General features: G+C 68.0%; 1 protein-coding gene across 4 annotated transcripts; it reads left to right on the forward strand.

The window, feature by feature from the left end:
* The first annotated feature begins 4,572 nt into the window (after positions 1-4,572).
* DPF1 (double PHD fingers 1) lies at positions 4,573-15,882 on the forward strand. Of its 4 annotated transcripts, none has more exons than XM_050928568.1 (12): positions 4,573-4,655; positions 8,786-8,946; positions 9,814-9,921; positions 10,172-10,299; positions 11,091-11,180; positions 11,770-11,848; positions 12,274-12,405; positions 12,790-12,840; positions 13,966-14,085; positions 14,415-14,527; positions 14,803-14,884; positions 15,114-15,882. In XM_050928568.1, the coding sequence occupies exons 1-12, from the start codon at positions 4,573-4,575 to the stop codon at positions 15,182-15,184; spliced, it is 1,218 nt and encodes a 405-aa protein (XP_050784525.1). In that variant the 3' UTR covers positions 15,185-15,882. The 4 variants fall into 4 exon arrangements, with proteins under 4 accessions (XP_050784525.1, XP_050784527.1, XP_050784528.1 ...); XM_050928570.1 differs by having other exon boundaries at positions 9,814-9,906; XM_050928571.1 differs by lacking the exon at positions 4,573-4,655 and adding an exon at positions 7,271-7,385.
* Positions 15,883-22,885: the final 7,003 nt, after the last annotated feature.

Genomic DNA, 22,885 nt, shown 5'->3' on the forward strand with positions numbered 1-22,885 from the left:
GCCAGCGCCCTGGCTGCAGGACCCACCGGGCAGGTGCTGCGGGGGTGGGAGCTGGGCCGGGGGTCCCCCGGGGCTCTGGGCACCTGCCCAGAAGTGTCCGTGGAAGCCACGGCCCAGGGGTTGCGGGCACCTCGCAGGTGGCTTCAGGGCAGCGCCACGGGAGACGGGGTGTTAGAGAAAGCGGGCAGTTGGGGGGATCCCCCAATACCCTGCATCCCCAAGTCAGCCCCTGCCCTGCACCCCTTGGTACATCCTGGGCAGAAAGACCCTGTGCCCCATTCCCTACCGCCCCGACCCAGACACTTCCTGCCCCCCCAGCGCTCCCTAGGGGACACGGTCCTGTGCCCCATTTCCTGCCCCCCTGACCCAGACACCCCCTGCCCCCAGCACTCCTTAGGGGACATGGTCCTGTGCCCCATTCCCTACCGCCCCGACCCAGACACCCCCTGCCCCCCCAGCGCTCCCTAGGTGACACGGTCTTGTGCCCCATTCCCTGCCCCCCTGATCCAGCCAGCTCCTGCCCCCTCAGCGCTCCCTAGGAGACATGGTCCTGTGCCCCACTCCCTGCCCCCCGACCCAGCCAGCCCCTGCCCCTCCAGCACTCCCTAGGAGACACAGTCCTGTGCCCCATTCCCTACCGCCCCGACCCAGACACTTCCTGCCCCCCCAGCGCTCCCTAGGGGACACGGTCCTGTGCCCCATTCCCTGCCCCCCTGATCCAGCCAGCTCCTGCCCCCCCAGCGCTCCCTAGGGGACATGGTCCTGTGCCCCATTCCCTACCGCCCCGACCCAGACACCCCCTGCCCCCGCCCAGCACTCCCTAGGGGACATGGTCTTGTGCCCCATTCCCTGCCCCCCTGATCCAGCCAGCTCCTGCCCCCTCAGCGCTCCCTAGGAGACACGGTCCTGTGCCCCACTCCCTGCCCCCTGACCCAGCCAGCCCCTGCCCCCCCAGCGCTCCCTAGGGGGCACAGTCCTGTGCCCCATTCCCTACCCCTCCCGACCCAGACACCCCCTGCCCCCCCAGCATTCCCTAGGGGATACAGTCCTGTGCCCCATTCCCTACCCCTCCCGACCCAGACACCCCCTGCCCCCCCAGCATTCTCTAGGGGATACAGTCCTGTGCCCCATTCCCTACCCCCCCAACCCAGACACCCCTGTCCCCCCAGCGCTCCCTAGGGGGCACAGCCCTGTGCCCCATTCCCTGTCCTCCTGACCCAGACACCCTCTGCCCCACCAGTGCTTCCTAGGGGGCACAGCCCTGTGCCCCATTCCCTGTCCTCCTGACCCAGACACCCTCTGCCCCACCAGCGCTTCCTAGGGGGCACAGCCCTGTGCCCCATTCTCTGCCCCCCTGATCCAGCCAGCCCCTGCTCTGGGCCCCCCAGCACCCCCTAGAGGGGAAAGGTGGGTGGAGGTCAGGGGGCGGGGGCGGAGGTGGAGGGCAGAGACGGATGTGGGGAACGGAAGGGGGCTGGCCTGTCTCACTGGGGCAGGAGGTGGGGGTCTGTGTTGGGAGAAGGGGGGACTCCAGGAAGCTGTGGATGGATCCCTGGGGTGCTGGTGGGGAGAGCAGGTGGGGATGCAGCTGCAGCATCTCGTTCCCCTCCAGCAACAGGAAACAACCCACTTCCCCCCCGCCCCCCACAGCCTGGCCCCTGACATGGACACGGCTCCACTTCCACCACCGCCTCCACAATGCACCCCACACCAACCCTGGGCTCCCCAGCTCTGCCGGTGCCCCTCACTCCCGACTCGCAGCCCCTGCTAGCCCAGCCCTGCCCCACTCAGCTCTGCCAGTGCCCCTCACTCCCAACCCACAGCCCCTGCTCCCCTAGCCCTGGGCTCCCCCAGCTCTGCCGGTGCCCCTCACTCCCGACTCGCAGCCCCTGCTAGCCCAGCCCTGCCCCACTCAGCTCTGCCGGTGCCCCTCACTCCCAACCCACAGCCCCTGCTCCCCTAGCCCTGGGCTCCCCCAGCTCTGCCGGTGCCCCTCACTCCCGACTCGCAGCCCCTGCTAGCCCAGCCCTGCCCCACTCAGCTCTGCCGGTGCCCCTCACTCCTGACCCGCAGCCCCTGCTAGCCCAGCCCTGGGCTCCAATGCCCTGAAATCCAGAGGGTCACTGGGCAATAGAAGGAGCCCAACTGGTGTCAAATCCACCCCCCGTAGGGATACAGTCCTGGCAGCTGCAGAGCAACTCCCCCTCCCCAAACCTTTGCCAGGGAGCCTTGGCACTGCCCCCCAGAAAACTCATCGCCCCCCGGGGCATCCAGTTCCAGCTCCCACCCCTGCCAGACATGGGGAGCACGTGGGGCGATTCCTGCCGGCTGGGCTGGGGCCTGGGCTGAGGCCTGACCGAACTCATTGCACAGAAGCCAGCCGTTGGGTGCGACCGGCGCCCCCTGGGGGCACTGTCTGTCCCTGCCATCCGAGGGATTTTTCTCAGCGTACAAGCAAGTTTCTACTCTTTGGCTGGGATCCCTGGGGGCTTCCTGGACCGGGCTGGGCTACAGAGGAAACAAACACGTTAACACCCTGCGCTCGCCCAGCCTCCACCTCATGGACTTCCCTGCAGCCAGGAGTTGCCCTGCTGGGCCCCAGGTGCCCGCCCTGCTCAGCAGGGGGTGCCATTGGTGTCAGAAGTGGGATATGGGCAGGGCAGCAGGGCAGTGCCCCATGAGGGCTCTGTCACCCAGCCCCTCCTCCCACTGCAGGGTCACCAGTGGGTGCAAACCAGTGCACTGGAGACGCCTGCCCCCCCCCCCCCCCCGTCGCCGATTTCCCATCATCCCCCTGAACTGCGTCGGCTGCAGCGGGGGAGGGGAGACAGATAGAGATATATATATATATTTGCCTTATCTCGAATAAGGAAATGGATCACTTGTGGTTGCTAAGGTAACCAGCAGCCAGAGATGCTCACCGGCTCTTAAAGGAGACGTGCCTCTTGGGGGGCGAGGGGGGCAAGGCAGCTGTTTAACAGCCATGGGCAGCCCCACCATGTATCACAGGGGCAGTGCTGTGAGGGGAGAGAGGGGCCGGCGGGGGGGACCCAGGAGATCAGCGTTCAATTCCCACCTGTTCCACTGACTCCCCAAGTGACTGTGGCCAAATCCCTGCATCTGTCTGTGCCTCAGCTTCCCAATGGGCAAAATGGTGATAAAAATCCCAACTTGTGACCCCTTGGGGGCAGGGTGTGTCTCCCTTTGGGTCTGGATGGGGCTCGGCGCGATGGGGTCCTGATCTCGGCCGGGGTCTGGGCAGCACCCGACACGACAGGGCCCGATCTCAGGCAAGGTATGGGCAGGGCCCGGCGCGATGGGGCCCTGATCTCAGTGAGGGTCTGGGCAGGGACCGGGCCCCTAATCCCAGCTGAGCACTGTTATAATCCCAAAGAGGAAACAGCGAGGCTGGTGCCCTGGCAGAGGCAGGTCTCCCGTTCGCTGGCTGGGCTCCTGTCCTGCGCTGGGCATGGGGGGCTGGCACGGGCGGTCCCTGGGCACAGGGGAAGCAGGTGGCCAGCTTGGCTCCGAATGCCCCTGAAGGGCAGCGGGGGGGCTTGAGAAAGGCCAGGGTCATGCGGGTTGCTCTCGCTAGGTGGAGCTGGGGGCATTTGGATGGGCTGGGGGAGGCTCTCCCCTGGCAGCTGAGCCGGGCCCGCCCAGGGAAAGCAGCTGCAGCAAAGGAAGGTTGGAGAATTTCCAACTCCTGGGATGCCCCAAGTGAACTTCCCAGCAGGGCCAGGGCTGGCAGGAGAAACCCCCACGCACCAGCCTGGGCCCCATCGGGCCTAAAACCATCCCGGGACATTGCTCCAGTCACAACAGCTGGCGCTGGTATAGCACCTGTCAGCTAGAGGTGGGGCACAGGCCTGACTCCTGGGTTCTCTCACGGCTCTGGGAAGGGAGTGGGTGCGAGTGGTTAGAGCGGGGGGGGGGGTGGGACTGGGCCTCAGGACTCCTGGGTTCTGTTTCAAACTTTGTCCTTGGGCACAAGTCCCTTTCATCCAGCAAGGGAAGGGGGTTTGGTGTTGGGGTAGATCTGGCCTGGAGGCTGGACATTGGCTGGGACCCAGGTGACCGAGCCCTTATCTCAGCTGGGGTCTGGGCAGCGCCCGGCCTGACGGGACCCTGATCTCGGCCGGGGTCTGGGCAGCATCCGGCCTGATGGGGCCCTGATCTCGGCCGGGGTCCCAGGTCTGTGCTTTGGGCTGGAGCCTCAGTCTAGATGCTGCCATGATCGAGGCGGGGGGGGAAATCCCCCCCTCAAGCTGCTGCCCATCTGGCATGTGCTCCCCCCGCCGAGTTCACAGCCCCCACCAATCTGCCATGACCTCCACCTGTGCCCCCTGCCCTGCCACGAGTCATCCCCCCCCCAGTGAAGCCCCCGGCCATGGAGACCCAGAGCCTCCTCCCGGGGGGGCGGGGAGAACCTCCCCCAGCCAGCACGGCCCCTGCCTGCCTCACCTGGGGGGGAGGGGCTGCAGGGAGGACTACATTTCCCAGGATGCACCTGGAGTTTTGGGAGGGCCCCCTGATTGGCTGCCCCTGCCCCACATCAGCCCCGGAGAATGAATGAAATTGTACCGAGCTCCGCCGAGCCGAGCGGGGAGCCGGGCTGCTGGGATGGCCGCGGCGGTGCACAACCCGCTCAAGTCGTGAGTACCGAGCCGAGCCGGGCCAGGCCAGGCGGGAGCGGGGGGCGCTGCTATTGTGCAGCTGATGCCCCCCAATAACCCCACCCCCAGCCCAGCCCCTCCGGCTGCTCCCCCCCCGTTTGAATCCCCTCCGGGGGGCGCGGCGCCTCGGGGCTCGCTTGTGCCGGCTCCCACGGGTGGGGGGTGGGGGGGGGCTGCAATTTCCATTGTGCGGCGGGGGGGCCGGGGTGTCACCGCTGGAGCCCGGATTCAGGCCGGTTGGCAGGGGGCGGGGCCGAGCCCCCGGCCCAGGCTGCGGGGGGGGGGGGGCGCGGCTCTCGCGGTGCCAGGGAGGCAAAGTTCCTGGGGGGGGGGTCAGGGGCCTGCCTGGGCCAGAGCCAGCCCCGCCCCCTCCCCGGCGAGCCCCACTCTTCCCCGCCCCCCCATCCATCCCCACATCCTTCTGTGGGTCCGTCTCCAGCCACCCCCAGCCCCACCCGTCCGGCTCCCTGTCCATCCCCACACAGCTCCAGCCCCCCCCCCATCTATCTCCATCCCTCCCGCCCTGTACAGACCCCGCTGTCTGTCCATCCCCAGACACACCCATCACCGCCGCCTCTGTCCTTCCGCCCGCTCCGGACAGGGGCACTGGGGTTGGCCCGGGCCTGGCTGGCATGGCTGATTGGCAATGCAGTGTGTCCCCCCACACCCGGGGGGGGTATCACTGCTGCTGTCACAGGAGGAGGCATTTGGGGGGCTGAGCGATGCAGTCCCAGCCCCTCCCCACCTGGCCTGAGATAGCTCTGGCCTAAGCACCCTAGTGACGTGTATAAGGGCACTCGGCTCCTGGGTCGGGGGAAACTGAGGCACAGTGAGGCAGGGACTTGCTAAAGGTCTGTAGCAGAGGTGGGGCTGGAACCCAGGCGTCAGGATTGCCAGTCTCCCCATCCTCTAACATTAGACCGTCATCCCAGTGCTAGGATAAAACTGGTTAGCCAGGACTCCTGGGTTCTGTCCCAGCTCTGGGAGGGGAGTGGGGTCTAGTGGTTAGAGCACGGGGCTGGGAGCCAGGACTCCTGGGTTCTCTCCCCAGCTCTGGGAGAAGAGTGGGGTCTAGTGGTCAGAGCGGGGGGCTGGGAGTCAGGACTCCTGGATTCTGTCCCAGCTCTGGGAGGGGAGTGAGGTCTAGTGGTCAGAGCAGGGGGCTGGGAGCCAGGACTCATGGGTTCTATCCCCAGCTGGCGGGTAGTCTAGTGGTTAGAGCGGGGGGGGACTGGGAGTCAGGACTCCTGGGTTCTCTCCTGGTGCTGGGAGGGGAGTGGGGCCTAGTGGTTAGAGCAGGGGTGGGGGCCAAGACTCCTGGGTTTAAGCCCCTGATGGAACCGCGCCCTGCGGGGGGGAGCTGGGAGCCCCTGGCCCTGGCCCCGCCGGAGGCCGAAGGGTTAACCCCTCGCGAGCGAGCGAATGGCAGCTGCTCAGGTGCCTCATCACGCAGGCAGCAGGGCCCTCATTAGCATCTCATTATCCCCTTGCAGCCGCCTCCATCTTCCCCAGCCCCGCCCTCCCCGGGCTCCTGCGGGGTGTCCCCGGCCCAGGCAGCTGGAGCTGGCGGAATCCGCAGCAGGCGGGGGGCGCCCGCCCCTGGCTCGGGCTTCCAGCAGCCCCAGGGCTCAGAGGAGACGGGAGATTATCCTGTATTGGGGGTCCCCGACCAGCTCGGGGGTCCCCTGTCCCGGGCACTGCCTGGATCCCAGCTGAGATTGGGGGTCCCCTGTGCCAGGCGCTGCCCGGACCCTGGCCAGGCCTGACAGTGAGATGGTCCCTGTGCCCAGAGCTCGCAGCTTGGACAGAAAGGGGCAGGATCGTTGCCCCCATGTTACAGATGGAAAACTGAGGCCCAAAGACCAAGTGTCAAAGGTCACACATGGAGCAGGACTCCTGGGTTCTCTCCGAGGTCTGGGAGGGGAGTGGGGCCTGGTGGTCAGAGTGGGGGGGGCTGGGAGCCAGGAGTGACTGGCCAATGAGCCACTGCTATTCTCCCCCCTGCCCTCCACACACACTTGTGGAGACTCCAGATGCTACAAAGGGGTGGGGGGTCAGGGGTGGGGCTTGTCCTGCACCTTGGGGACCCTGCCCCCTGCTCTGAGCTGGGGGTGGTCAGTGGGGGGGAAGGGTCTTGCCTGGATCAGCTGGGCCCCCTAGTGTAAACTGGGCCCCCCCACCCGCTGGCACCATCCCCACAGCAGCCCCCCACCCTGATCCTTGGGGCTGCAGTTGCAAGGTTGGTGCAGGGAGGGGGCTCCACTCACAACCCCCCATCTCCCCTGATACCCCGCAACCTCCTGGCACTGGGGGGGGGGCTGTGACTCGGCCCCGCCCCCTTCCCTTTGGCACCTTCCCTGAGCCCCCCAGACCCCCCCGTTCCTCGGGCCCAGCCAATCCGGGCCCCCCGGAGGCGGGCCTGCCAGCTGTCAAACGCGAGGCACGCTGGGAGCTGTAGTCCCTGCCCCCCTCCAGCTGTGACCCCCCCTGCGCCCCCCCATTGCCGCCCCAGCGCTACCACGCGCAGCCCGGGACGGGCCCCGGGGCAGGACCGCGGCCGGGGGGATGCAGGGGGGGCTGCATCTCCCAGCGTGCACCGGGGCGCGGGGGGGGGCGCGATGGGCTCCCCCCGGCTGGGAAATGAATGAAACCGGCCGGAGTCCGGGGCCAGCGCGGGATGGGATCGGCCCTGCAGGAGCCGCTCCGGGGGTGAGTCCGAGCCGAGCCGGGCCGGGCCCGGGAGCCCGCCCCCCCCCCGCCGGGCCCCCCGCATCCCACCCTCCGGGCCCGGCCCCCCCTCCCCCGGGCCCCCCCGCCGGCTCCCCCGCCCCTCCGCCGGGCCCCCCGCGCCCCCCCCTCCGGGCTCAGCCCCCCCGCAGCCGGCCCCCCCGCCTCTCCCCCGGGCTCCCGCCCCTCCGCTGGGCCCCCCGCGCCCCCCCCCGCCAGGCCCGGCCCCCCCCCCGCAGCCGGGCTCCCGCGCCCCCCCCGCCAGGCCCGGCCCCCCCCCGCAGCCGGGCTCCCGCGCCCCCCCCGCCAGGCCCGGCCCCCCCCGCAGCCGGGCCCCCGCGCCCCCCCCCGCCAGGCCCGGCCCCCCCCGCAGCCGGGCCCCCCGCGCCCCCCCAGCCGTCCCCCCCCCAGCGATCACTACCCGACCTGGAGCGCCTGTGCCCGGTGTTCAGACCCTTCGCCGGCCGCTGTCCCGGGCTCTGTGCGCCGGGGGCCCCGCGGGGGTGGGCAGGACACTGATCCTGTGCAGGTGGGTGGACAGACGGGGGGGGTGCGAGGGGCCGTGGGCGGACGGGCAGCGCCTGGGTCTGGCTGGGGGGTGCCCCGGGGCCACGGGGGGATGGGCAGTGCCCGGGTCTGGCTAGGGGGGAGTGAGGGGCCGTTTGGGGGGGCAGCGCCCGGGTCTGGCGGGGGCGGCGAGGGGCCACGGGGGGATGGGCAGCACCTGGGTCTGGCTGCAGGGTGCCCAGGGGCTGTGGGGGGACGGGCAGTGCCCAGGTCTGGCTGGAGGGTGCCCAGGCGCTGTGGGGGACGGGTAGCTCCCAGGTCTAGCTGGGGGGCATCAGTGGGCCCTGTGTGGATGGGGGGGCCTGGAACAGAGGAGGGGCTGGGAGGGGGATTATTTATGGATTCTTTGAGCATGTGAGCAGCAAGGTTAAGTGCCACCGCGTAACCCCCAGACCTCCCCAGCCCAGCTGGTGCCCCTCACTCCCGACCCGCAGCCCCCTGCTCGGCGCTGGTGCTGCCCCTGAGCTGGCCGAGGTGAAAGGCCGGCGGTGGGGTGAAATGTGCTCAGGGTCCCAGCCTGGCCGCTTGGGGTCCCTTGGTTCTGACCCACCAGGTCCTTCCCTCCCCCCTGAGTGTGGGTGACCCTTTTCCCTGGGGGTCCCCCTGTCTTGGTGTCTCTGTCCCCCACCAGGCCTGGGACTTGCTGCCCCACATGTCTGGGTCCACACGGGAGTGTGATCTGGTCTCGTTAGGGGCTTGTGCGGCCCTGGGGCTGGGGGAAGATGTTGGGACTTGGGGGGTGCAGATGCTCAGGTTGGGGGGAGGCTCTGGGGGTCGGGCCGGCCCCAGCCCCCCTGACCCCCCTGTCTCGCCAGCCTGGGGGAGGAGTTCTATCGCGAGGCCATCGAGCACTGTCGCAGCTACAATGCGCGGCTCTGCGCCGAGCGCAGCATGCGCCTGCCCTTCCTCGACTCGCAGACCGGCGTGGCCCAGAACAACTGCTACATCTGGATGGAAAAGACCCACCGGGGGCCAGGTGAGCCCCACCGGTGCTCCCCCCCACCAGCCCAGCCCCACCAGTGCCCCCCACCAGCCCAGCCCCACCCTGCTCCGCCCTGCCGGTACTCCCCCCCACCAGCCCAGCCCCGCCCCACCAGTGCCCCCCACCAGCCCAGCCCCACCCTGCTCTGCCCTGCCGGTGCTCCCCCCCACCAGCCCAGCCCCACCCCGCTCTGCCCTGCCGGTGCCCCTCACTCCTGACCCGCAGCCCCCTGCCAGCCCAGCCCTGCCTCCCTCGCTCTGCCGCTGCCCCACTCCTGAGCCGCAGCCCCAGCTAGCCCAGCCCCACCGGTGCTACCCCCCACCAGCCCAGCCCCACTGCGCCCCACCCTCCCCGTGCCCCTCACTCCCAACCCGCAGCCCCTGCCAGCCCAGCCCCGCCCAACCCCGCTGGTGCCTCTCACTCCCGACCCACAGCCCCCTGCCAGCCCAGTTCTGCCGGTGCCCCTCAATCCCAACCCGCAGCCCCCTGCCAGCCCAGCCCTGGGCTCCCCCCAGCTCTGCCGGTGCCCCTCACTCCTGACCCGCAGCCCCTGCTAGACCAGCCCTGGGCTCCCCCAGCTCTGCAGGTGCCCCTCACTCCTGACCCGCAGCCCCTGCTAGCCCAGCCCTGGGCTCCCCCAGCTCTGCCAGTGCCCCTCACTCCTGACCCGCAGCCCCTGCTAGCCCGGCCCCGCTGGTGCCCCCCTGCCAGCCCAGCCCTGCCCCACCCCGCCCCTCACTCCCGACCCGCAGGTCCCCCTTCTTGGCCAGCAGCCCCTGCAGCCGAGCCGTGGGGCTGTGAACACTGGGGCTTGCGGGGGGAATTTGGGGCCACATGTCACATGCCCCTCCCCACTCCTAGGCCTGGCCCCGGGGCAGATCTACACGTACCCGGCCCGCTGCTGGCGCAAGAAACAGCGACTGAGCATCCTGGAGGATCCACGTCTGAGGCCCTGTGAGTTCAGGATCGGTAAGGAGCTCGGGGAGGGGGAGCGGGAGGAGGGGGAGAGGTGGGGGGGCATGAGGGACCGGTGGGGGAAGATTCTCAGCCCCTCCCCCACCAGGGGCTCGGGGGGCGCAGGGGCGGCATTGGGGGCTCAGTTGGTTTCCATGGTAACGCCGAGGGGGGCGCTAGCAGGGGTCTCTCCCAAGGTGTCGGAGTGCCGGGGGGCCTGTGTTTGGGGGTCCGTCCCAGCCGCTCTGACCTGCCGCCCCCCCAGACTGCGAGGCCCCCCTGAAGAAGGAGGGGGGGCTCCCAGAGGGGCCGGTGCTGGAGGCTCTGCTCTGCGCCGAGACCGGGGACAAGAAAACGGAGCTGAAGGAGGAGGAGCTGGTGCTGGATTGTCAGGTGAGGCCCCCCCTGGGGCGAGCCCCCGTCAGATTCGGGCACCTCCAGTCCGCCCCAAGGGCGAGCCCCCCTGGGGATCGGGCCCTGACCTCGGCCCCTCCCTAGGGCGAGCCCCCCTGGGGATCGGGCCCTGACCTCGGCCCCTCCCTAGGGCGAGCCCCGCTGGGGTTCGGGCCCTGACCTCGGCCCCTCCCTAGGACGAGCCCCGCTGGGGTTCGGGCCCTGACCTCGGCCCCTCCCTAGGACGAGCCCCGCTGGGGTTCGGGCCCTGACCTCGGCCCCTCCCTAGGGCGAGCCCCGCTGGGGTTCGGGCCCTGACCTCGGCCCCTCCCTAGGGCGAGCCCCGCTGGGGTTCGGGCCCTGACCTCGGCCCCTCCCTAGGACGAGCCCCCCTGGGGTTCGGGCCCTGACCTCGGCCCCTCCCTAGGACGAGCCCCCCTGGGGTTCGGGCCCTGACCTCGGCCCCTCCCTAGGACGAGCCCCCCTGGGGATCGGGCCCTGACCTCGGCCCCTCCCTAGGGCGAGCCCCGCTGGGGTTCGGGCCCTGACCTCAGGCCCCTCCCTAGGACGAGCCCCCCTGGGGATCGGGCCCTGACCTCGGCCCCTCCCTAGGACGAGCCCCCCTGGGGTTCGGGCCCTGACCTCGGCCCCTCCCTAGGACGAGCCCCGCTGGGGTTCGGGCCCCGGCCCCTCCCGAGGGGGCTCCCTGGCAGGGTGGTGCCATGGGGTGGGGGGGCCAGGGCTCTGACCCCCCCCAGCTCTGACACTTCCCCCCCCGCTGTGTGTGGCAGAAGCAGCAGGCGGCCGAGTTCCCCCACGACCTGGAGGGCGACGACCTGGAGGACGACATCCCTCGACGCAAGAACAAGGCCAAGGGCAAGGTGGGGCAGGGGGAGCTGGGGGGCAGGGGGTGTATGGGGGTGGGGGCAGGGGGCAGGGGGCGTATGGGGATGGGGGCAGGGGGCGGGGGGCATATGGGGCAGGAGGAGCTGGAGGGCAGGGGACATATGGGGATGGGGGCAGGGGGCGGGGGGGCGTATGGGGAGGAGGAGCTGGGGGCAGGGGGATGTATGGGGCAGGAGGAGCTGGAGGGCAGGGGGCATATGTGGATGGGGGCAGGGGGCAGAGGGGCATATGGGGAGGAGGAGCTGGGGGGCAGGAGGCATATGGGGATGGGGGCAGGAGGCAGAGGGGCATATGGGGAGGAGGAGCTGGGGGGCAGGGGGCGTACGGGGATGGGGCAGGGGGCGGGGGGCGTATGGGGAGGAGGAGCTGGGGGCAGGGGGATGTATGGGGCAGGAGGAGCTGGAGGGCAGGGGGCGTACGGGGAGGGAGGTGTATGGGAAAGGAGGAGATGGTGGGAGCCAAGGCCTCTCCAGATGCCCCCACCCCCATTGGCTCTGTGCTGGGCCTGGGGCAGGAGCCGGGGGGCCTGTCCGGCTGCATCTCACCCCATTCCCGGCCCCCCAGGCCTACGGGATCGGGGGCCTGCGGAAGAGGCAGGACGCCACCTCGCTGGAGGACCGTGACAAGCCTTACGTCTGCGACAGTGAGTGTGTGGGGATGGGACCCAGGCGTCCGGGACAAGAACGCAGGGCGCTGGGCACTAGGGGGCTCCCCAGCTCGGGGTGCGGGGAGGCAGATGGAACCCAGGCTCCGGGACAAGAACGCAGGGCGCTGGGCACTAGGGGGCCCCACAGCCCCCATCTCGGGAGGTGGGGGGACGGATGGGACCCAGGCGTCCGGGATGGCAACGCAGGGAGCTGGGCACTAGGGGGCCCCCCAGCCCCCATCTCGGGGGGGGGCACAGATGGGACCCAGGCATCCGGGATGGCAATGTAGGGCGCTGGGCACTAGGGGGCCCCCCAGCCCCCATCTTGGGGGGGGCACGGATGGGACCCAGGCGTCCGGGAAGGCAATGCCGGGCGCCCAGGGGATTCGCGGTGGGGGGCTCTGACCCTGCCCTCCCCCCAGTCTGCGGGAAGCGCTACAAGAACCGCCCCGGGCTGAGCTATCACTACACCCACACCCACCTGGCGGAGGAGGAGGGCGAGGAGAACGCGGAGCGACACCCCCTGCCCCTGCATCGCAAGAACAACCACAAGCGTGAGCCCCGGGGACCCCTTGGGGGGGCTGCGGGGCCCCGTGGGCAGGGTCACTGTTGGGGGGGGCTGGTTTCTAATTGTTCAGTGGGGGGTGGTTTGGGGGTGACCAGCCCCCTGGGGGGCAGCGGGATGGGGAAGGAGCCTGACCCCAGGCTACCCCCTGCTTCGTGCCCAGCCCTCCATCGGAGGTCCGGGGGGGTCACAGTGCCCCTCTCCCCAGGGCCCACACTCTAGTCAGGGGTATATGGGTAGGGTGGGGGGCACCCCCGATCATTGGCTGTTGGCGGGGGGGTCCCAGCCTGCCCCCGGGAGCTGGGTGTGGGGCGGGGGGTGGCTGGACGGCTGAATTTAATCTTCTCTGTCTGGTTTCTGCTGTTCCCGTCAGAGTTTTACAAAGAGCTGAACTGGGTCCCCGAGAACCAGCGCAGACACACAGGTAACCCCCCCGCAGCCCGGGGGGCCGGGCTCCCACCCCAGTGTGGGGCCGTGAACGTGACCTGGAAAGGACGAAAGTGACTGGGGCATTGGGGCCAGCCAGGGGAGATCACCCCCCAGTGCGCCCCACCAAGCCCCCAGCCCCCCATTCCTCAGAGCCCCCCGCTGAGTTCCCCCCCCTAGTGTGCCCCACCAAGCCCCAGCCCCCCATTCCTCAGAGCCCCCTGCTGAGTTCTCCACCCCCAGTGCGCCCCACTGAGCCCCCAGCCCCCCATTCCTCAGAGCCCCCTGCTGAGTTCCCCACCCCCAGTGTGCCCCACTGAGCCCCCAGCCCCCCGTTCCTCAGAGTCCCCTGCTGAGCTCCCCACCCCAGTGCACCCCACTGAGCCCCCAGCCCCCTGCTAAGCCCCCCATTCCTCAGTCTCCTGCTGAGTTCCCCACTCCAGTGCGCCCCACTGAGCCCCCCGCTGAGTTCCCCCCCCCAGTGTGCCCCACCAAGCCCCAGCCCCCCATTCCTCAGAGCCCCTTGCTGAATTCCCCACCCCCAGTGCACCCCACCGATCCCGCAGCCCCCGGCTAAACCCCCCGTTCCTCAGAGCCCCCTGCCGAGCTCCCCTCCCCGAGCCCCCCACCCTTCCGCCAGCCCCCTGCTGAGCCCCCTGTCGCCCAGAGCCCCCTGCTGAGTTCCCCGCCCCCCACCAACCCCCCCCAGACTCCCTGCCAGACCCCCCACCCTGTAGCCGAGGCCCATTTGCTGGGGGCGCTTTGGAGAAGTCGGGTTGGGGCAGTTTCAGGCCCCGGGGCCCCGGCTCACACCCCGACTGCGCCTGGCCCCGTGGGGCTGCCCGGGTCGTGTGCGGCTGGAGGGGAGAAAGGAGCCCTGCAGGCCCCACAGGGCCCGGGGAGGCAGCGGGGGGCGATTGGGGGCGTCAGGCTGCCAGGGCACTGGCTGAGGAAGCTCGCAGCAGTGGGAGGCTCCTAGGGACGGTGGGCGGGGGGTTGGCTAGTTGCATAACCTGGGGCTTCCACGTTGGAACCAGGGTGTGTGGGGCGCCCCAGGGCTGGGGGGGCATGTGGGGGGGCTGCTGCTCCCCCTTCATCTCCACCTTCCCTTGCTGTTTTCCAGCTAAGAAAGCCCCGGACGGCTCGGTCATTCCCAACGGTTATTGTGATTTCTGCCTAGGGGGGGCCAAGAAAACCGGCTGCCCCGAGGACCTGATCTCCTGCGCGGACTGCGGGCGCTCGGGTAACGCTGGGGGGGCCGGGGGCGACGGGGTGGGGACAGGGCTGGGGCATCCGGTTGCACGGTCCCTGTGGAGGGGCTGGGCCATGTGCCCCCCCCCGGCTGAGCTGCTGTGCAGGGGGTGACAGGAGCTGGCCTGGGACGCCCCTGGCTGGGGGGGGCTCTTTGTGCCCGTGGCTGGTGCCGAGTTTGCTGGGTCTCAGCCTGGCCTGTCCCGGCCCTTCCCCGCCAGGGCCGAGTCGCGGGGCCGGCAGGTGGTACCGGGGGGGGGGGCGAGGAATCGCTCGCTCTGGGCCACCCCCCGACTCTCCCCGCTCTGTCGCCCCCTGCAGGTCACCCCTCGTGTCTACAGTTCACGGTGAACATGACGGCGGCCGTGCGCACGTACCGCTGGCAGTGCATCGAGTGCAAATCCTGCAGCCTCTGCGGGACCTCGGAGAATGACGTGAGCCCCCCCGGCCTCCCACCCCCGCGTGCCCCACTGCCTGCGCCCTCCACCCCTGCGTGCCCCCACTCCCTGCGACTGCCAGCCCGACCCCCAACCCCACGTGCCCCACTTCCTGCACCCGCCAACCCCTGACCCCCCACATCCCCCAACTCCCTGCATCTGCCAGCCCCTGACCCCCCCAACTCCCCCCCATTCATCCCCCCACTCCCTGCCGCCCCCGGCACAGGCTGGTGTCACTGCGCCCCACTGACCTCCCCCCCCCCGCCCCGCAGGACCAGCTGCTGTTCTGTGATGACTGCGACCGGGGCTACCACATGTACTGCCTGAGCCCCCCCATGGCAGAGCCCCCCGAAGGTGAGCCCCCCCCGCTCCCGCAATCCGGTGCAGCTGGGCTGGGTGGGGCCGTTGGGGGGGGCTGGGGAATCTGGGGCGTGGGGGCTGCATGGGGCCAGTGTGGGGAGCTGGGGAGTCTGGGGCGGGGAGGCTGCGTGGGGCTGGGGAGTCTGGGGGGCTGGGGAATCTGGGGCGGGGGAGCTGCGTGGGGCTGGTGTGGGGGGGCCAGGCTGACGCTTCCCCCCCACAGGGAGCTGGAGCTGCTACCTGTGCCTGCGGCAGCTGAAGGACAAGGCCTCGGCTTACATCACGCTCTCCTAGAGCCGCCCGCTGGGGGGGCACCGTGACCAGAGCGAGTGGGAGGACCCCCCCTGACTCCAGCACTCCCGGGGGGGGAAGCTCCTGTGCACCCCCCTCAGCCAAAATCCTCCTCAAAGCCATAACCCCAGGTGGGGTGTGGGGCCAGTGCTGGGCCTGGGTGCTCCTGGGGGGGGCTGCTCCCCAGAGACCCCCCCGACTGGCTGGGGGCGTCCAGGGGAAGGGGCTTTTGCATGATGTGAAAATAGAATTTTTTTTTCTTCTCCCAGGATGAGGGGGGGCACAGTCACTGGGGGGGGCATTGCCCTCCGAGCTCTTCTAGCACAGGCCCTTAGTGCTGGGGTGGGGGGGGGCGTGGGGCTAGCACATCCACTGCCGCTTTCCCATTCCCTGGCACGGCTCCCAGTGCTGCGTCTCATGGGGCCAGGCCCCCCCCGACCCCACCCAGGGGTATTTATTTTAGTGCAAGAGGAACCGTGCGAGGGGGGGGCAGTGCCCCTCACGAAACTGTTTGATGTAGGTGTTTATTTTCTGTTGTTCCTGATTCAAAAAAAGGGGGGGGGAGTGGGAGGGGGCAGGAGCAGTGGCCAGCCTGTAGGCCCTCCCCCCGGCTACCCCCCCCCCCTTGTGTTCATGGTGTCGTTCTGGTGCTGCCGTCTGCAATGTGCTTGGATTGTTCTGTGCATTAAAACATGGTCAGTGGCCCAACCTCGGCGTCTTTCCTCCCAGCGCCGGCAGGAGAACCCAGGAGTCCTGGCTCCCAGCGCCGGCAGGAGAACCCAGGAGTCCTGGCTCCCAGCCCCCCTGCTCCCCTCCCAGAGCTGGGGACAGACCCCAGGAGTCCTGGCTCCCAGCCCCCCCCGCCCCCCTCCCAGCGCCGGCAGGAGAACCCAGGAGTCCTGGCTCCCAGCGCCGGCAGGAGAACCCAGGAGTCCTGGCTCCCAGCGCCCCTGCTCCCCTCCCAGAGCTGGGGACAGAACCCAGGAGTCCTGGCTGCAGGGGGGGGCACACAGGGAGTTTGGGGTGAGGCACTTCCTGTGTGGCCAGCACCACCTCGCCTCAGGCATCACAGCAACCCATCACTCAGCTGCAGGATTTGCCCCCCCCAACAGCCCTGGGGGGAGCGTGGGGGGGCTGGTGGCAGCCTTCAGCTGTGACCTACTTTTTACCGCTTAACCCACCAGCTTGGGATATAATCTCTGCACTCCCGGGGGTGGGGGGGTGGCAGTATGAGCCACTCAGGGGGCTGCACATACCCCCCCCCAAGGGGACCAGGGCGAGGGGGCACTGGGCTGTGGGAACCAAACAATCCCTCGGCTGGGTCTCCCCCCGCACCCAGGACTCTGGCCCCACTGGGGGCAGGAGAGAGGGGTTGAGGGGCTAGAGCCAGGCTGTGGGGTCAGTCCCAGGGGCAGAGGCAGCTGCTCCCAGAGGGGAGTGTGATGACCCCCCACCACAAGGGTTATTCGTTGCCGGTGTTAGGGGAGCAGGCCCCTGCCGGGGTCACAGAGGGTGGGGGGACACAAGGCCCTGCACCCCCAGCTCCCTGCCAGCCAGGAAAGCAGGTTTATTCAGACGACAGGAACACAATCCGACAGGTTTTGCAGGCACAGACAACAGGATCCCCCCTAATTAGGTCCATTTTGGGGTCCCAGGAGCCCCACAGCCCCATTTGGGGGGGCAGGGCCCTGTCTGTGCTTCCCTCCATTCCCCAGCCAGCTCCTGAAACCCCCCACTCCCCAGCATATCCTTCCCCCCAGCCTTTGTTCAGCTTCCCGGGCAGAGGTGTCACCTGGCCTCCCCCCTTCCTGGGTTCTCCCATTACCTGCTCAGGTCTCCTCCCTCCAGCCAGTCTCCCACCCCCAGTGCAGATCGTCCTCCCAGGCCAACCCCCCCTTCAGCATTCACAGCCCCCAGTAAGAACAGACCCAGTTTGTCACAGGCGCCCGCCAGGGTCAGGGGGGTGGGGGGGAGTTAACAGGGATTTTCATCCCTCCCCATCACGCTGCAGCAGGGCTGACCCCCCACCCCTGCCCCAGGCAGCTGGAGCCTGGCTGTTGCTGCTGTCAGACCTTGGGGCAATGCGGGGGGGGGAGGGGGGGCAGTGGAGGCTGTTGCGCTGTAACCGACTTAATCCAACCTGCCGGGGGGCAAGTGGCACCAGGCTGTCACGGGGTCCCCGGGCGATGCTCTGGGGCTGCTCCCCACCAAGCCAGGCAGGACTTTGGGGAGCCTCCTCTCCCTTGGAGCAGACTGTCTGCAGGGCAAGAAGCTCCCACGGCTTCACCTCCTGGGTCTCTCCTTGGAGCATTCAGCATCCTCTGCCCCTCCGTGCGCTTCCCACAGCGAGTCCACCCAGGCGGGGTCCTGGGGGGCCACACGGTCCTGCCCCCCCACTTTGCAGTCAGACGTGACTCTCAGCCAGCCAGTAAAACAGAGGTTTATTCGATGACAGGAACAGGGTCTAACACAGAGCTTGTAGATACAGCGACCGGACCCCTCGGCCGGGTCCATTCTGGGGGGCAGTGAGCCTGACCCCCACGTCTGCACTTCACTCCTCGTCCCCAGCCAGCTCCAGACTAACAACCCCTCCCAGCCCCTCCTCTCTGGCCTTTGTCTCTCTCCCGGGCCAGGAGGTCACCTGAGCTCTCTGTCTCCATCACCTTTAGCCATCTCCTTGCAGGGGGAAGGGCCCCGGCCGTTCGTTGCCAGGAGACAGAGTGTCGGCCATTTATGCACACTGGAGACTTAAAAAATGCAGAGGGGAAATTGAGGCACCAACACAGTATTCAGAGAAAACATTAAGAACATTCCCAGTTCGTCACATCTATCCCCCCTTCCAGACCAAACTGAGCGAGGTCACTTCAGCCAGTGACCTGGGGAATTTCAGTCCCATCAACGTTCCCATGGATGCCCCAGCATCTCTCCCATTCCTTGGTGTGAGTTACACCAGGACAGTCCAGTCTCACGCCCTCCCTTAGGTCGGGTGTGCTTGATGGCACTTGCAGGCCGCATGTGGGAAGGCTGACGTGGCCCGTACCCTTTTACCGCCCCAATACCCCTGGGGTTCAAAGGGAGATGGGGTCTTTTCCCAGCGCTCCAGTTTGGAGGGCTGCAATTCAGGCTCTCTTGGTTAAGAGCCCCCAGCTTGACCTTGGCCACCCTCTGAACAGGTGTGTCTCTGCCCAGCAGCTCGGCATCAGCCCCTTGCATTTGACACCCCCACAGCAGAGAAGAGTGGTCAGTATACACAGTAAAGCGCTGCCCAAATAGATCCAGCTGCAGCTTTCTAAGGGCCGGCACCATGGCCAGGCCTTTCTTCTCTGAGGCCACAGAGTTCTGCCCCCCGGGGCAGCAGTTTCTTGCTCAGGTACCCAATGGGGTGTCTCCCCCCCCTTAGCATCAGCACCACACCCAGCCCTGCATCGGTGAACACTGCAAAGGGCTTGGCAACGTCTGGGTTTGCCAGATTTACCAGGCCTGGGATTAGAGCCTCCTTCAGCACAGAAGAGCCCTGCTCAGTCCAGAGCACCTCGTCTGGCTTCCCCCTCACACAGCTCAGGGATGGGGCAGCTAGGGGGCTAACCTGGGATACAAACCTCCAGAAGCACCCGCCATCCTGAGCCCAGCAGCCCCTCCCCACTGCCAGCCAGGTCATTTGCATTTTCACTGACCATTTCCATCCTGGCCAATTGGTTCCCTGGATTTGAATTCAAACCCTCGGCCGTTACAGGAGCGGGGCCTGGATCCTGTCCCAAGGGAAGACAGTCACCCCCCAACAGGGCCTCCCAGCCGATATCCTGGAGAACCCCAACTACCAGCCAGCCCAACCCCTCCTGGGTCTGCACAGGGATCTGGGCCATAGGCAGGGCGAGGGGCTTCATCCCGGGGACCTTCACCCAGGTCCCACAGCCCCTCAGCATCTGGGGCTGCACCACCACAGTTCTCTCTGTCCCAGGGTCTCGCCCCCGCAGGCGTCTTTCCCCACTGACCCCTGGGCAGCCCCCTATGTCTCTCTGCTCCACCATCGCCAGTCCACGCTGCTGCTGCTTCTCCTGCAGCTTTTCCTCGGGCTCTTGCTCTCTCTCACGGTCCTCTCGTTCTCTCGGGCTCTGCTCCCATCCCATCCGTCTCCAATCTCCTGATAGGGAACCCAATCGTGAAGACCCTCATCTGATTGGGGACAAGACTCTCAGGGATGCCTGGCTGCTGCTCCAGCTGCTCCCAGATCCTCTTGTAGCCCCATCTGGGTCAGGAATCTGCTCTTCAGAGCGGTCCTTCTTCTCCAACTGCACGATTAACTGTGCCTTGGTGAATTTCCCCATGCGTAACCCTCTCTTTGTGCACAGGATCACAATGTCCTTCTTAAGGAGATGATGATAGGCCATCACTTCACTGTTCCCAAGTGGCTCTGGACTCACAGGCCTGTGTGCTCTTGGCTCCCCCATGGTTTCCAGGAAGAACCCCTGGTGTGCCAGCCCTTCTCGTGATCACCACCTCTTTGCCAGGGTCGAGCTGCAGACTCCTCCGCCCCTGAGACTGCTCGCTGCAGTCCTCAGGGGGACCCCGTTACTCCAACAGTCCTTCTCGCTGGTCACACACTCCCAGAGGTTAACTGCCCCCTGAAACAGCCCCTCTCTGAGCCTTCAGCATGCCTGGTCCTCATTATCCCCCCTTTGTTTTACTGCTCCCCAGTCACTTACTGCAAGCAGCGCCATTCATGGGGTGCAGTACATCCCACCGCTGCCACCAGTTGTCACGGAGTCACCGGGTGATGCTCTGGAACTGCTCCCCACCAAGCCAGTCAGGACTTTGGGGAGCCTCCTCTCCCTTGGAGCAGACTTGTTCAGGACAAGAAGCTCCCACGGCTTCACCTCCTGGGTCTCTCCTTGGAGCATTCAGCATCCTCTGTCCCTCCGTGCGCTTCCCACAGCGAGTCCAGCCAGGCGGGGTCCTGTGGGGGCCACACGGTCCTGCCCCCCCACTTTGCAGTCAGACGTGACTCTCAGCCAGCCAGTAACACAGAGGTTTATTCGATGACAGGAACAGGGTCTAACACAGAGCTTGTAGGTACAGCGAACCGGACCCCTCAGCCGGGTCCATTCGGGGGGGGGGGGGGGGGCAGTGAGCCAGACCCCCACGTCTGCCCTCACTCCTCGTCCCCAGCCAGCTCCAGACTGACACCCCCTCCAGCCCCTCCTCTCTGGCCTTTGTCTCTCTCCTGGGCCAGGAGTCACCTGAGCTCTCTGTCTCCATCACCTTTACCCATCTCCTTGCAGGGGGAAGGGCCCCAGCCATTCGTTGCCAGGAGACAGAGTGTCGGCCATTTATGCACTGGAGACTTAAGAAATGCAGAGGGGAAACTGAGGCCCCCACACAGTATTCAGAGGAAACACTAAGAACAGTCCCACTTCATCACACAGGCCCTGCTCTACGCTGGGGTCTTTGCCAGGAGCTACCGTACTACACCCCATAGTGACGCTCCTGGCTGCTGCAATCCAGAGCCACAGTCGTATGGAAGGTTTAGTTCCTTGTAAGCCTCCTACCTGCTGGGGGGTGGGGGTGGGGGGAGAATCAATCAGGGGCCGAAGGGGGAACAAAGACATTTAAAAGGCTGCTTTTTCTATCAGCAAATTGTGAGGTAAAATGGAAGACAACAGATTTTAATCTGCAGGGACCTTATCCAACAACCCAGACATTTACAGCCCCCTCGTGTGCAAGGCCAGGCCTGTGACCCTGATGGATCAGACATGGGATGGGGGCACAGATCTATGTGACCCACAGAGAGGGGAATTGCTCCATAACTATCCCGTGAGACCTGACACCACCTCCTGCCGCGGGGCCGTGGGCTCCTCTGCTTTCCTGCTGGAACGAGGAGGGTTTGCTGGATCCTGCAGATGTTTCTGCGCCACGGAGCAGATGGGACCCAGGGCCTGGACGCCACAGGTTCTGAGCAGCTCAACGTGCTGTGACGGCAGCGGGGGCTCCTGACATGGGACACGGGCACTGGACATGGTGCACCTGCCTTCCCCAGGAGCTGCCAGCAGCTTTCCCGCAGGACTCCCTGCAGCTGAACGTGCTGCTAACACGCAGAGATGGGCCGGGCAGCCGCCAGCCCTTGGAAAGCAGGTGGTTTCTGTGCCCAGGGTCTTCCTTGCCCCCACCCCAGGAGAGGTGGTGAAGGGCAGGAGGCTACAATGTCAAGCTGATTCAAAGCGCTGCAGAGCCAGGATGCACTGTGCCCACCGGGGACCCAGCCCGGCCCCAGCCCGCAGAGCCGGGACACGCGGCACCTGCCGGGGACCCGGCCCGGCCCCAGCCCGCAGAGCCGGGACACGCGGCACCTGCCGGGGACCCGGCCCGGCCCCAGCCCGCAGAGCCGGGACACGCGGCACCTGCCGGGGACCCGGCCTGGCTCGAGCCCGCAGAGCCGGGACACCCGGCCCGGCCCCAACCCGCAGAGCCGGGACACGTGGCGCCCACCGGGGACCCGGCCTGGCCCCAGCCCGCAGAGCCGGGACGCACTGCGCCCGCCGGGGACCTGGCCCGGCCCAGCCCGGCCCCAGCCCGCAGAGCCGGGACGCACTGCGCCCGCCGGGGACCCAGCCGGGCCCGAGCCCGCAGAGCCAGGACACCCAGCCCGGCCCCAGCCCGCAGAGCCAGGACACCCAGCCCGGCCCCAGCCCGCAGAGCCGGGACGCACTGCGCCCGCCGGGGACCCGGCCCCAGCCCGCAGAGCCGGGACGCACTGCGCCCGCCGGGGACCCGGCCCAGCCCGGCCCCAGCCCACAGAGCCGGGACGCACTGTGCCCTCTGGGAACCAAGCCCGGCCCCAGCCCGCAGAGCCAGGACGCACTGCGCCCGCCGGGGACCCGGCCCAGCCCGGCCCCAGCCCGCAGAGCCGGGACGCACTGTGCCCACCGGGAACCAAGCCCGGCCCCAGCCCGCAGAGCCAGGACACCCGGCCCGGCCCCAGCCCGCAGAGCCAGGACACCCGGCCCGGCCCCAGCCCGCAGAGCCAGGACGCACTGCGCCCACCGGGGACCCAGCCCAGACCTCAGCCCACAGAACTGGGACGCGCTGCGTCCGCCGGGGACCTGGCCTGCGCCCGCTGGCGGAGGCATGAGAGGTTTCATGCGCCGATATGAAATTAGCACCTTCCTGCTCCGAGCTGCCCAGTGACCGCTCAGCATGGCCAAAGAAAGGGGAGGGCGTTAAGGAAGTAAAGCAGCAAAGTACCGTGTCCATGCGAGCCGCCGGGAAAGCTCCCGTTAGCTGCCTGGAGCCCTGCGGTCAGCGCTGGGCTTGGCCCACACCACAGAGCTTGGCCCCCAGGGCAGAGCTGTGATAGGCAGGGGAAGCGGCTGGCGGTTGGATTCTGGAGGCAGCTAGAAAAGGGAATTCAAAGGTCGCCCTGTGTCACCCCATCTGCCATGTGCTGATCTAGCAGTCCAGCAAAGCAAACCCAGAGGCGGAGCTCACACAGCCCTGCCCGGGAGCCGCTGTGGGGTGAAGGACGGACACCGGTCCCACGTCTCTCCCAGCCCCTGGCAAAGCAGCGCTCCCCCACCCAATTACCCACCAACCGCCAGAAGAGCAGGTTAATCCCTCCCGCTGGTGCGAACGCAGGGAGGAGCGAGCGCTGCCTCTCGCGGCCTAGCGCCAGGCACAGAAATCTCATAGAAAAGTCTTACAAACAAAGTC

The sequence above is a fragment of the Gopherus flavomarginatus genome, chromosome 18 (genome assembly GCF_025201925.1).
Source record: "Gopherus flavomarginatus isolate rGopFla2 chromosome 18, rGopFla2.mat.asm, whole genome shotgun sequence".
NCBI lineage: Eukaryota > Metazoa > Chordata > Testudines > Testudinidae > Gopherus > Gopherus flavomarginatus.

Excerpts from the sequence above, each read along its gene's own strand:
- DPF1 (XM_050928568.1), top strand. The coding sequence starts at position 4,573 with ATGAAATTGTACCGAGCTCCGCCGAGCCGAGCGGGGAGCCGGGCTGCT. Across the intron at positions 10,300-11,090 it reads AGCTGGTGCTGGATTGTCAG|AAGCAGCAGGCGGCCGAGTT; the intron begins GTGAGGCCCCCC and ends TGTGTGTGGCAG. Across the intron at positions 11,849-12,273 it reads CAAGCCTTACGTCTGCGACA|TCTGCGGGAAGCGCTACAAG; the intron begins GTGAGTGTGTGG and ends CCCTCCCCCCAG.